The sequence below is a fragment of the Manis pentadactyla genome, chromosome 3 (assembly GCF_030020395.1).
Source record: "Manis pentadactyla isolate mManPen7 chromosome 3, mManPen7.hap1, whole genome shotgun sequence".
Classification (NCBI taxonomy): Eukaryota; Metazoa; Chordata; class Mammalia; order Pholidota; family Manidae; genus Manis; species Manis pentadactyla.
In genome coordinates this window covers 209,666,832-209,680,732 of record NC_080021.1, presented here as the reverse complement: position 1 = coordinate 209,680,732, position 13,901 = coordinate 209,666,832, and the positions used below count along the sequence as shown (strand labels likewise).

Below are 13,901 nucleotides of genomic sequence, written 5' to 3'. Positions count from 1 at the left end.
ATTCCTCACATGTGAAATAAATGAAGTTTACTGTTATTAAGAAAATTTGCATGAATGTGCTGTTATCAGTACCAAATAAAGAGGGTCATTGAAGGAAAAGAATAAGAAAAGAAAAACTAAAGCCCTGGGAAGTGGACTCAAAAGGCTCACAAGCTTGCAGTGAACATCACAGGACAGCTTGGAAATTCACTGTAGAAACATTAATTCATAGAATTCAAAGCAAAAGTAGAGAAAATACACAATCAGTTGAAGAGAAAAGATGAGAGGACACATAAATTGAGATTGGGAAGAGAATGATGTCAACAGTGAGATGTCCAAGTTACCTCTTCTAAAGGAGACCTATTTTACAGCCTGCATGAATTCTCAAGACAGTGGGATTGAATTAATGACATGAAGGGGTGTTCTTGGCTCTGAATATTTTCTGAAGAGCACGTTTCATATCATTATTCCTCAGGCTGTAGATGAAGGGGTTCAGCATGGGGGTGACCACCATGTACATCACAGAGGCAATGATGTCCTTGTCCTTGGAGTCAGCTGATGAGGGGAAGTAGTAAACACCTGCAATTGTCCCATAGTATAAAAGCACTACAAAGAGGTGGGAGCCACAGGTAGACAAGGCTTTAGAGACTCTTTTGAGGGAGGGGACCTTCAGGATGATGACTGCCATGCGGATATATGAGCCCAATATCCCACTCAATGGCAGGATGAAGACCAGTCCACCTTCAGCAAAGATGAGCAGCTCATTGAGGGAGGTGTCTGAGCAGGAGGATTTGAGCACAACAGCAAGATCACAAAAGAAGTGGGGAATGGTCGTCCCTACACAGAAGGACAGCTGGTTCACAAGGAGGGTGTGCAGGAGAGCCTGGGCAGAGGAGGATAGCCAGCACCCAACCACAAGGAGGATACACACCTCGTCCCTCATGATGCTGGCGTAGTGGAGAGGGTGACAGATGGCCTCATATCTGTCATACGCCATCACAGCGAGGAGAAAGCTGTCAAGGCAACCAAACAATACAATGAAAAACACCTGTGAAACGCACCCAGTATATGTGATAGATCGGCACTGACTCTGCATATTCGTCAGCATCTTTGGGACAGTGATGGATGCAAAGGAGATGTCCGAGAGGGCCAGGTGGCTGAGGAAGAAGTACATGGGGGTGTGGAGGTGCGAGTCTCGCCTGATGAGCAGGATAATGAGCAGGTTCCCCAGCACCGTGGTCAGGTACATGCCCAGGAACAGGGCAAAGAACATGCCCTGCTGCTCCGGGGGGATGGGGAGCCCCAGGAGGAGGAACTCGGACACGCTGCTCTGGTTCCCAGGCCCCATACTGGGCTATTACATGCTGTGGATAAGGGACAGAGAGGAATATCAGAAATATGGACACAGATACATTCAGTACTGTAATTTTCTGAGAAAACAATGACTTTCTAACTATATTCTACCTATTTCTACCTGTATTATGTGTCACACCTATAGACGCCTATATTGCACTCTATCCCAGTCTCACTTCAGAAAAATAATACACCCCCAGTCAGCCAATAAGACCTGATTGCACAGAAGCAAAAGTGTGTTCACTGTTTCATTCAACCACTATTTATTTACTTGTTTGTTTAGGTATGTGTTTATTTAATTTTTAATTGAAATACAGTTCCTATGCAATATTACATTGGTTTGTGATGTACAGCATAATGATTTCACAGTTGTGTGCATCAATAAATGCTCACCGTGCTATGTGTAGTGGCATTCTGTCAGCATACAAAAAAATTACAGTAGTATTATTGGTTAACTTCCCTTGCTGTACTTCCACCCATGGGACTAATTTATTTTATAATATGAAATTTACACATCTTATTTCCGTTACCCATTCCACCATCTCCCAGGTCCTTATCTATGACAACCAGCAATGTTCTTTGTGTTAATGAGTCTATTTCTGTTTTATTTGTTAGTTTTGTCTTTCATATTCCACATGTGAGTGAGATAATACAGAAGTTCTCTTTCTCTGTCTGCTTTGTTTCCCTTAGCAAAACACCCTTTAGGTCCATCCATCTTGTCAGAAATGGCAAGATTCATTCTTTTCTATGGCTGAATAATATTCCATTGCAGATATACCATCTCTTCTTTATCCATCCACCTATTGATGGACACTTAAGTTGCTACCACATCGTGGATATTGTAAGTCATTCAGTATACAAAGGGGTGCATGTCTTTTTTTTGTATCATTAATGTGCAATTATATGAGCAACATTATGGTTACTAGACTCCCCATTATCAAGTCCCCACCACTTATCCCATTACAGTCACTTTCCATCAGCGTAGTAGATGCTATCGAATCACTACTTGTCTTCTCTGTGCTATACTGCCTTCCCTGTGCCCACCCCCTACATTATGTGTGCTAATCGTAATGCCCCTTTTTCCCCCTTATCCCTCCCTTCCCATCCATCCTCCCCAGTCCCTTTCCCTTTGGTAACTGTTAGTCCATTCTTGGGTTCTGTGAGTCTGCTGCTGTTTTGTTCCTTCAGTTTTTCCTTTGTTCTTATACTCCACGGATGAGTGAAATCACTTGGTATTTCTCTTTCTCTGCTTGGCTTATTTCACTGAGCATAGTACCCTCTAGCTCCATCCATGTTGCTGCAAATGGTAGGATTTGTTTTCTTCTTATGGCTGAATACTATTCCATTGTGTATATGTACCACATCTTCTTTATCCACTCATTTACTGATGGACACTTGGGTTGCTTCCATTTCTTGGCTATTGTAAATAGTGCTGCGATAAACATAGGGGTGCATCTGTCGTTTTCAAACGGGACTTCTGCATTTTTAGTGTACATTCCTAGGAGTGGAATTCCTGGGTCAAATGGTATTTCTATTTTGAGTTTTTTGAGTAACCTCCATACTGCTTTCCACAATGGTTGAACTAATTTACATTCCCATGCATGCCTTTTTGAATTAGAGATTTTTTTTCTTCAAGGCAAGTTCCCAGAATTGCAGTTGCTGGGTTTTATTCAACCATTAGTTATTGATTATTGAGTCTGAACACAGCCCTCTACTATGGACTGAGATTGTATAGTGAACAAGAAAATCGATGTCTCCTGCCTTCTCTGAGTACATTTTTAGGAGCATACTGAGGTAATTTGTGACACCAAGATGGAGGAAAACCATAACAGTTCATCACAGGAGAAATAGTAGATGATCCTGGCAACCTGGTGTTATTTGTGCCTTAAAGTGATGTGAGGCTCCAGAGGAGAGGTGGTTTTGGGGGACCATCACCCTCCTCCTGCGACCTGATTGGTCCCTTTGACCCATAACTGTAAACTCCTTTGCACTCTAGGAATGGGTGGTCCTTTAGAGCCGCTTGACACCAGAATAACACCCCTGCTGGCATAGCCCACAACGTATCTTTTATGACGATGGCAAACATTTTGGGGATAAAAGTGTGTGTTGGGCACTATGCTAAGGGCTTTACATACATTTCCTAATTAAATCCAACATCAGCCTCCCATTACCACCTAAAACCTTCATTGCTGCACGAAGAATTAGTGTTCTTTCTCACTTAATGGAAAACAGAAATATAAATTATATAAATTCCACAGATATAAACAGTATCTTTCAAGGATGGAGCACACACTTGCACACACACACACACACACACACACATATATAGATGAGGATATTTGTATGTATATATATATAAATATGAGATATATGCACATGCATGGGATATACATGTATATGTATACCCCCATATTTATATAGATTTAGTTATAGTTATATATATACATTATTCTATGTATACACTATAGCGCTATATATAAAATTGCAATTTTCTGCATAAATGATCAAATATTGGTAATGTTTTATAGTTCAATCTAATGTTTTAGTGAGATCAGAGCCCAGCCCTCAACATGGAACTCCCTTACTTCATTAGTTATGAGCACCTACACCTTGTGTTATCTTAGGGCTGCAAGGAACCTGAAGTCCAAAATTGCCCTAGTGCTCTGTGTAGGTAATCCCTTCATTCATATCTGTATATCTTCCAACTGAGAAAGGCTCTTACATACACTAGCCTTAATTCTAGCTGTAGATGTTTATGAGGGCCTGTAAGCTTCCATTCCATAGACATGTAACCTGAGGCCACAGGGGTTAGGGACCTTCCCAAGGTCTTGCTGCCACTTGGTGCGGCTTCTGCTGTCTAACGTCACCCAGCACGGTGCCTAACTATCTTTGCCTGGGATGGTAAGTGCACGTGAAGGGTTAGGAATCTCTGAGGGTCTCAGTCACACTCAGGTGTATGACACTGACAGCAGGTCCTTTTCAGAAAGAGTGCTGGGGGCATTGGTTATCTCAGCTGGCAGGGCCCCACAGGAAGGGCGCATAGGAAATATTTAAAATCATGGTTGCAAGTCAGGAGCCCCCAACCATACAATACAATATCAGACACACACACACACACACACACACACACACACACACACTTTGCTGAGTTGAGGATTCCATTCACCTGTGTCTGATTCCCATTCTAAGGAAAGGAATGCCAGTATGTGCCTCATTCCTAAACAGTCATATGCATACAAGTCATAAAATACACACAAGCTAACATATGCACAATATGCAATAATGTGTCACCCACAAATACACTCACAATGCACCACTACACACAAGCACTACACATCTACTAAAACACAACTCACACACCACATATACATAACTCATTACCATATAAACACGCCACCAAAAACACACAATAGAAAAATCTCACAAGAAAACTGCTCCAACACCACACGTGCACACCCACCACACACTTACCACAATAAGCGTCACACGTGAAGAGGCTGATAAGTTGGGGTGCATGTGCTAAAACACAGCCTGGATTGGATCTATGTCAGAAAAAGAATCAGGCTGTAGTCAGGTACATAGTATACACCCCCACACACAGGCTACTGTCCAAACATACACAATAATGCATGCACACACCTACACTCATGAACACAGATATTCATATGCTCACCCTCAAGCACACAGGCAGATCCATTGCCAAGTGCACATGTCCAGCATTCTGACCTGTTCCACTCATCTTTGCGTTTAGACACCTCTTCCAGATTGTGGCCCAAATCCTCAGCATCTCTTCACAGGAAAGAGGAGCCATTGTGGGTTAATTGGCCAATCTCTTACCACCAGTTTGGGAGAGCGTGTCCAGGGAGAACTGAGGCCACAGGGAACAGTGTCCCTAAGAGCAGGGATGTTTTGGACCATTACTTCCTGGGCACGGTTCCAAGCTCAAACTTTTCTTGGCTAGGTTCCTGCGGAAACTCAGATATTTAAATTTAAATTTTAAATGATTTCATACTTAGAAAAGTGGTAAAGATGATAATATGAATTCCTACACCACCTTCACTGACACTCCATGAAGGGTAATATTTTACTAATTTTTATTATGTGTGTATGGCAGGGGGTTTGGGTTGGAGATTCAGGTGGTCAGTCTTTGGTAAGAATACCCCAGTGCATATTATCAAAAGGCACTTCTGGTTCAGTCGTCAGCAGCTCTCCAGACTTCACACAGGAAGAGAATTTAAGAAAAACATTTTTGCTCATACATAGAACTTCTGGGGAGAGTTGAGTGGATGCAAGAGGTCCAAACAGGTTTGGTCAAACAGAGGGAATGGTTTGGGGACTCTGCGGTGATTAATGAGGCCTGGGGGAACGTTTCTCCTGGAAAAACACGTCATGTACTATGGTTTCTGAGCAACTTTGGCTGTTTTCTTTATCCATATATAGCGAAAAGCACCCCAAGGAAACAAATGCCTCTTGACCGGCCAGCAGAACACCTGAGGCCAGGGGTCATCAGCAACCAAAGCTGCCGCAGAGCCCTGCCTCTCATTCCAGGTTCCAGGATGGAGACTACTTGGACCACATGTTTGGATATTATTTTGCACATTTCGTTGTGTAATTTTGTGGCCTCTGTGGTGGCACCAGGACCCCCTGTCAGTCAGCACAATAAGGACAATGGAGCTTGAATTGAATTCTGGCTGGCTGGTGAGCATAAGGCTGATGAGCTTTAAGAAGCAACGTGAGGGCTGGTCACTATCACCACTGTCTAGAACTCCAGAAGGGATGAGGCGTGTTTTGTGAGGCCCCATATTGTACCTTGGGCAGTGGCATGAATGACGATGTGGGTACAATGACGGTGTAGACATCTGCCAAGGTCATTGCATTTCTAAGTGGCATGCAGGTTTGGCATCAATGAGCCAAAAATTTCTGCCCATGACAGTATGGAATCCCCATGGGATGTCACCCCAGTGATTTTACAGCCAGTGATGTGTCTCTTCACATGGTAGCTCAGGATGGTTACCATGAGGGCCAGGGCAGACGCGAGGGAACGCTCTCTGTGCGCAGCCCGAGACAGATGGGCAGAGTCTCCTCTATGACATGATGTTTCATAGGCTTATTGAGCCAACAGGAAAGAAGTGGAATGTAGATTATGATCTTAGGAAGTTTGACTGGTGTCTACAAATATGTTTATATTTATCACTTTAAACATAGGATTGAGCCTTAGCAGTCCAAATCATTGTGTGGGCAGAGACACATATGTGCTCTTAGTTTGTATTTCTAATATGTGTGAGGCAAGGACTTCTCATAATTTTGTACCCCAAAAATCAACCCCGAGTGAGAAATCATTGTGACCATTGGTAAGACCACAAGGCTAGACCATTGGCAATGGCCAACAGCTAAAGATGTGTAATGGAGCCAATTGCTGCCTGTGGCATCCTCAACAGCTAAGATGTTTGCTTGGGCTTGGACCAGTTGTACTGATCCTTGAGGACATCCAAGTTGAATGATGAAAACGAGCATCCCTCCATCAGCCTCCATCAGCCTCCATCAGTGTGTTTGTAGCACTCTCTTCAAAAAATATATGAACTCACTTTCAAATTCATTTATTTGAACCCAAAGGCTCCCCAGGAATCCCAGAGATCAAGGTGGCCTCTGTGACACTGTGACATCAGAAGTGATTTTTTTCCAGGGCAGCTGCCTCCCACAGAGGGATATGCCCGAGGCTCAGGTTTGTGCCATACCGTGGTTGCCGTCTCCATCTAACTGGGCGCACCCCACGTCTGTGCTGAGCTTGCCGGGTGCTGCTTCCATGACCAGGAAACAGTGGACAAATGTGTGCAGAGCATCACAGGTTCACATCTTTTGAGAATCGCAGTTTCAGTGAGATCCCAGTTTGCATCCAGCAATGGTTGCTCTAATGTTGTGCAGCATGGGGCCTTAGCAGACAATCATCTAAATGAGAACCCCACAGGCAATGATTAGCCATTATGGACAGTCTTTAGAAACTAAAGAACAAACTAGGTCATGTACTGAGCTTTAATCACAAAGGAATCTCCAGGAGACACTAAGGGAAGTGTCTGAATCATGACCATCTTTCATAACCCTACTACCTTGTATTGTAATGGGATCCATTCCAAGTGGGCTGATTGCTGGTGATTGTGTAAATATGTCTGAGTAGTATTTGCAAATGGGAAAAAGGCTGCCTGCAGAAGCCAATGTGCTCTAACAGGTGTTGACCTCCTTGAGAACTGACAAAGTTGGGAGTAGTCTTTAAACTCTATCATAAATGCCATGTCCCTCAGTGAATCAGATGATGCTTAATAATTTAACTGAAGTGGCAGGTCCTTGATCCTTAGGTGGAGAAAATATCAGCCCCATTAGGAAATGCTGTAGCAAGTGTTTGAGTAGAATTTGTGTGTTTATCAGTCTCTTGCTAAGGGGAAATTGTTGATATATTGCCACCCCTGGGTGCCTGGGGACACCTAGAACTGTTCAAATCCTTACCAGCAGAGTGACTGGACTGTTGAGGCACCCCACAGGCACCCAAGTACACATGTATCATGTCCCTTCAGAGTTGAATGCAAAAGTTTAACACCTGAGAGGGTGTTAACATCGGCTCTTCATGTATGTGGCCATGTAAGAGGTGCATCTATAACTGCACAAGACCTGTCAGTGAGGAGCAAATGGCCTTGGTCATTCCAACTCAGTGAAGTATAGGGGACTTAATCAATGGGAACACAGCATGAATATCATTGTATCCAACACAAGTGACCATTCATTCATGTAGGTTTCAGACAGGTAAATTGGACTTAAAAAAAAAACAGCAAATTACCCCTTAACTTACAAGATCTTGGCTAATTGCTCTCAATGGTGGAGAGTCTTGTTTCAGTTTATACTGAGGCCTATTAACAACTTGAAGATTTATGGTTGGTGCATGGGATCCTGTTTGGTGAAGCCAACAGGGTTGGACAGTTTTTACTTCATTGTAGTGGCCACATAGCCATTTAGAACATCTGTCCCAGTGATGGAAATCAAAGTGGGATGGGAGCTATGACCACTGAAAAATTAGACAAGGTTATTCTGCCAATGGTGAGGTTAAGGAAGGCTTTTAAGCCTTCCATCTGTGTGTAGTAACACTGGGAGAACACAGAGAGTTCCTTCCTAAAATTCAGTGGGCTTCTGATACTGCTGTGGTTTGACAACTGGGAACAGTCAAGTCCATAAAATGTTGCTTAGTGTTTGATGATGAGTGGGCCACCTGGGTTGTGTAAGGTTGTTGGTCCCTAGGTGGTACCCAGGACCCAGGTGCCATGTCCTTAATGAGGCTGCGTTGGATCAGGGAAGGCACACTGAGTCCTGCACCTTGGCAGCTGGGTTCAGGGGAGAAAGTTACTGAATGCACTGGTAGCTTGTCAACAGAGCCTGAAGCTCCTTGGGATTCCTACTCAAAATCAGATAATTAGGAAGCTGAAACAGGAGTCACCAATAACAGGTCTTTTGAAAGGGTCCTGCAGTGAGGGAAGCTAGCCCTGGAAACTCTGAAATGGGGTTTAAGTCAGTAGTCAGCTCTATGAGTTTGGTAAGTGATGACCTGGGTATCAGGTGCTCCTCCAAGCAGCCATATAATGTTAGGCCATTAAGTGACTCTCTAAGAGTAATCACATGAATAATGAAAGGAAGCATGGAAGCCTTAGAATTTACAGGTGTTGAGTGATTAAACAAGATGGCAGCATGAGAAGTGAAGCAGAAACCTCCTCTGAAAACCTCATATAGCATGAAAATACAGCAAATACAACGAATCCTGAAAGAGCAACCAGAAAGAAAACTGCAATAGATGGCCTACATCTGGGGAAAAGAGAAGACCTCATGGAAAAGGATGAATTTGCAAAGCCACAATCTGGTGGGACCCAAGCTCTCCCCTCAACCCAGCTCACTAGTGGGAGGAAGAAGAATGGAGAGTGGAGGGGGAGTAGAAGCCCAGGACTGCTAAACACCCACCCTGGACATCTGCTCTGGGAGCACAAGCCCACATTACATAATGTTCTGGAGATTAGAGTGGTTGGAAAGCAAAGATAGGCAGAATACTCAGAGACTGAGATTCCAGCTGCTTGTGGACTACAGGTACCCACAGCTGGCCACTGCAGGACAAAAGAAAGGTGAGCATATTCAAAGGCTTCCCAATAGTGACAGGGCTGCTAAAGAGGCAAGGATTACACAGAGCGTGTTGTTCAAGAGAGGGCAGGTTAACAAAATCATCCTGACATACTCAGCCCAGTAGATTGGGAACATTCAGGAGCATCACATGCTGCATTCTCCTGGCTGGCAACACAGCACTGAGGCCCGCACCGCAATACTCAACCTGCTGCTGCTTCCTCCCAGCCATTGTAACAGCCTAGTTGGAGGGCATACCTGCCTTTGGCAGCTACAGGGGCATAATGCAGAGGCTGCTTCCTGCATGCTGAGCCCATTGGCCCTGGCAGTGGAGGCAAGCACTGCAGCTGGGAAACAGGAAAGGGCTCGTTTCTCCCAGCAGGCACTGGTGCTGCAGGCAGGTGCTGCCCCCCATTGCTACAGGAGCTCAGCAGCTCCAGAGAGTATGGCTTCTAGGCACTAGAGAGTGCCATGTATACAAAGTTGTTATTCCATAGTAGTCATTAGAAATATGAAATGGCAAAAGAACCTGGTACAAACCAAAATCCCTCAAACACCAGAAAGAGGTCTAAGTGAAACTGAAATCATGAAAACTCTTGATAAAGACTTCAAAATAAAAATGATAAACATGCTAACAGAGCTACAGGAAAATATTCATGACCTCAGGGAGGACTTCAAGAAAGAGATAAAAACTTGGAAAAAATGCAGTATCTGAAATGAAATATTTAATAGAGGGATTTAAAAGTAGATTAGATGAGGTAGAGGAGATAGTAAATGAAATAGAAGTTGTAGAACAGGAATACAAAGAAGCTGTGGCATAGAGAGAAAAAGGGATCTCTAGGAATGAAAGAATATTAAGAGAAATGTGTGACCATCCAAACGGAACAATATTCGCATTATAGGCATACCAGAAGAAGAGAAAGACAGAGAGATAGGAAGTCTCTTTGAGGAAATAATTGCTGAAAACTTCCCCAATCTGACGAAGGAAACAGTCTCTCAGGCCATGGACAAGCACAGATCTCCCAACACAGGAACCCAAGGAAGACACACCAAGACATATAATAATTAAAATGAGAAAGGTAAAGGAGAAAGGCAGTGTATTAAAAGCAGCCAGAGAGAGAAGAAAGATCATACACAAAGGAAAAACCAATCAGGCTTTCATCAGACTTCTCAGCATAAACCTTACAGGGCAGAAGGTAATGGCATGATATATTTAATGCAATGAAACAGAAGGGGCTTGAACCAAGAACACTATACATGGCAAGATTATCATTGAAATTTAAAGCATGGATTAAACAATTTGAAGATAAGCAAAAGTTGAGGAAATTACATCCCACAAACTGTCTCCATAGCGTATTTTGGAGTAACTGCTATAAATGGAAATGTTCCTAAGGCTAAATAGCTGTCGCCAGAGAAAACAAAACCACAGTAAAGGAATTAGACCAAATAATTATTAAGCAAATGCAAAATTAAATCCACTACCCACAAAGTCAGTCAAGGGAAACACAAAGAGTACAAAGATACCTACTGTGTATAAAGAGTGGAGCACTAAGAAAAAGAAGGGAGGAAAAAAAGAAACCAGATTGTGTTTGAAATAGCACAATAAGCGCGTTAAGTTAGACTGTTAGATAGTAAAGAAGCTGCCCTTGAATCTTTTGTAACCATGAATCTAAAGCCTACAATGGCAGTAAGAAAATGTCCATTGATAATCACCTTAAATACAAATGGACTGAATTTACCAATCAAAAGACGTAGAGTTACAGAATGGATGAAAACATAAGACCCATCTATTTGCTACCCACAAGAGACTCACTTCAAACCTAAAGACATAAGAGATTTAAAGTGATGGGATGGGAAAGGATATTTCATGCAAATAGTAGGGAGAAAAAACAGGAGTTGCAGTATTTGTATCAGACAAAATAGACTTCAAAACAATGAAAGTAACAGGAGACAAGGAAGGCCATTACACAATGATAAAGGGGTGAGTCAAAGAGAAGTTAAAACCATTGTAAATATACATGCCCCAGCATTGGAGCACCTAGTTTTTTGAAACAAATACTAACAGAATTAAAGGGGGAAATAGAATGCAATGCATTCATTTTAGGAGACTTCAACACACCACTCACTCCAGAGGACAGATCAACCACACAGAAAATAAGTAGGGACACAGAGGCACTGAACAACACATTAGAACAGATGGACCTAACAGACATCTACACAACACTCCACCCAAAAGCAGCAGGACACACATTCTTCTCAAGTGCACATGGAACATTTTCAAGAAAGATCATATAATAGGCCACAAAAAGAGCCTCAGTAAATAAAAAAAGATTGAAATTGTACCAACCAGCTTCTCAGACCACAAAGGTATGAAACTAGAAATAAATTATGCAAAAAAAACAAAAAAGCTCACAAACACATGGAGACTTAACAATATGCTCCTAAATAATCAATGGGTCAATGACCAAATAAAAACAGAAATCAAGCAATATATGGAGACAAATGAAAACAACAACTCAATACCCCAAAATCTGTGGGACACGGCAAAGGCTGTTCTAAGAGGAAAGTATATAGCAATACAGGCTTACCTCAAGAAGGAAGAAGAATCCCAGTTGAACAATCTAAACTCACAATTAATAAAACTAGAAAAAGAAGAACAAATGAGGCCCAAAGTCTATAGGAGAAGAGACATAATAAAGATCACAGCAGAAATAAATTAAATTGAAAAGAAAAAAACAATAGAAAGAATCAATGAAAACAGGAACTGGTTCTTCGAGAAAATAAATCAAATAGATAAATCCTTAGCCAGAATTATCAAGAAAAACAAAAGTCTAAACACATAAACAGAATCAGAAATGAGAATTGAAAAATCACTACGGAAAACACAGAAATACAAAGAATTATTAGAGCATACTATGAAAAATTATATGATAACAAACTGGATGATCTGGGAGAAATGAAAAACTTTTTAGAAAAATACACCCTCCCAAGGCTGGCCCAGGAAGAAAAGAAAATTTGAACAACCAATTACCAGAAATGAAATTGAACTGATAATTAAAAAAACTATCTAAGAACAAAAGCCCTGGACCAGATGACTTCATTGCTGAATTATATCAAACATTTAGGGAAGACCTAATACCATCCTCCTTATCATTTTCCAAAAAGTAGAAGCAGAGGGAATACTTCCAAATTCATTCTATGAGGCCAGCATCACTCTACTACCAAAACCATGCAAAGACACCGCATAAAAAGAAAATTACAGAACAATATCGCTGATGAACATAGATGCAAAATTACTGAACAAAATGTTAGTAAACTGACTTCAAAAACACATCAAAAAAGATCATTCATCATGACCAAGTAGGATTTATTCCAGGGATGCAAGGATGGTACAATATTTGAAAATCCATCAAATCACACACCAGGATAAAAATCACATGATCATCTCCCTGGATGCTGTAAAAGCATTTGACAAATTTCAACATCCATTCATGATAAAAACTCTCAATAAAATGGGTATAGAGGGTGAATATCTCAACTTGATAAAGGCCATATATGACAAACCCACAGCCAACTTCACACTTAACAGTGAAAAGCTGAAAGCTTTCTTTAAGATCAGGAACAATTCAAGGATGCCCACTCCCCCCACTTTTATTCAACATAGTACTGGTGGTCTTTGCCACAGCAATCAGACAACACAAAGGAATAAAAGGCAACCAGATTAGTAAGGAAGAAGTTAAACTGTCACTGTTTGCAGATAACATAATGCATATAAACAACCCTAAAGAATCCATCTCAAAACTACTAGAACTAAAACCAAATTCAGCAAAGTTGCAGGATACAAAGTTAATACACAGAAACCCCTGAATTTCTATATACTAACAATAAACTAGAAGAAAGATAAATCAGAAAAACAATTTGATTTACAATTGCATCAAAAAGAATAAAATGCCTAAGAATAAAGGAGGTGAAAGAGTGAAAGAATTATACCCTGAAAACTATAAGACACTCATGAAGGAAATTAACAAAATTAATGAAGATGCCAACAAATGGAAATACACCCCTTGCTCATGGATAGGAAGAATTAATATTGTCAAAATCACCATCCTGGCTAAAGCAATCTGCAGATTGAATGCAATCCCTATCAAAATACAAGCAGCATTCTTCAATGAAGAATGGATAGTTCTACAATTCATATGGAACCACAGAAGACTTTGAATAGCCAAAGCAATCCAGAGGAGAAATAAAGGTGGGGATTATGTTCCCCAACTTCAAGCTCTACTACAAAGACAGAGTAAACAAAACAATTTGGTCTGGTGCAAGAACAGACCCATAAATCAATGAAACAGAATAGAGAGCCCTGATATTAATCCAAACATATATGACCAATTTGCATACGATAAAAGAGCAATGGATCTACAATG

General features: G+C 41.6%; 1 protein-coding gene across 1 annotated transcript in view; it reads right to left on the bottom strand.

Moving 5' to 3' along the window:
* Positions 1–382: 382 nt before the first annotated feature.
* Positions 383–13,901, bottom strand: part of LOC130683130 (olfactory receptor 1J4-like) — a 37,559-nt gene continuing 24,040 nt past the window's right edge. The window contains exon 2 of the mRNA XM_057499410.1: positions 383–1,328. Coding sequence (XP_057355393.1) covers positions 383–1,328 — 946 coding nt within the window. The remainder of the gene's footprint in view (positions 1,329–13,901) is intronic.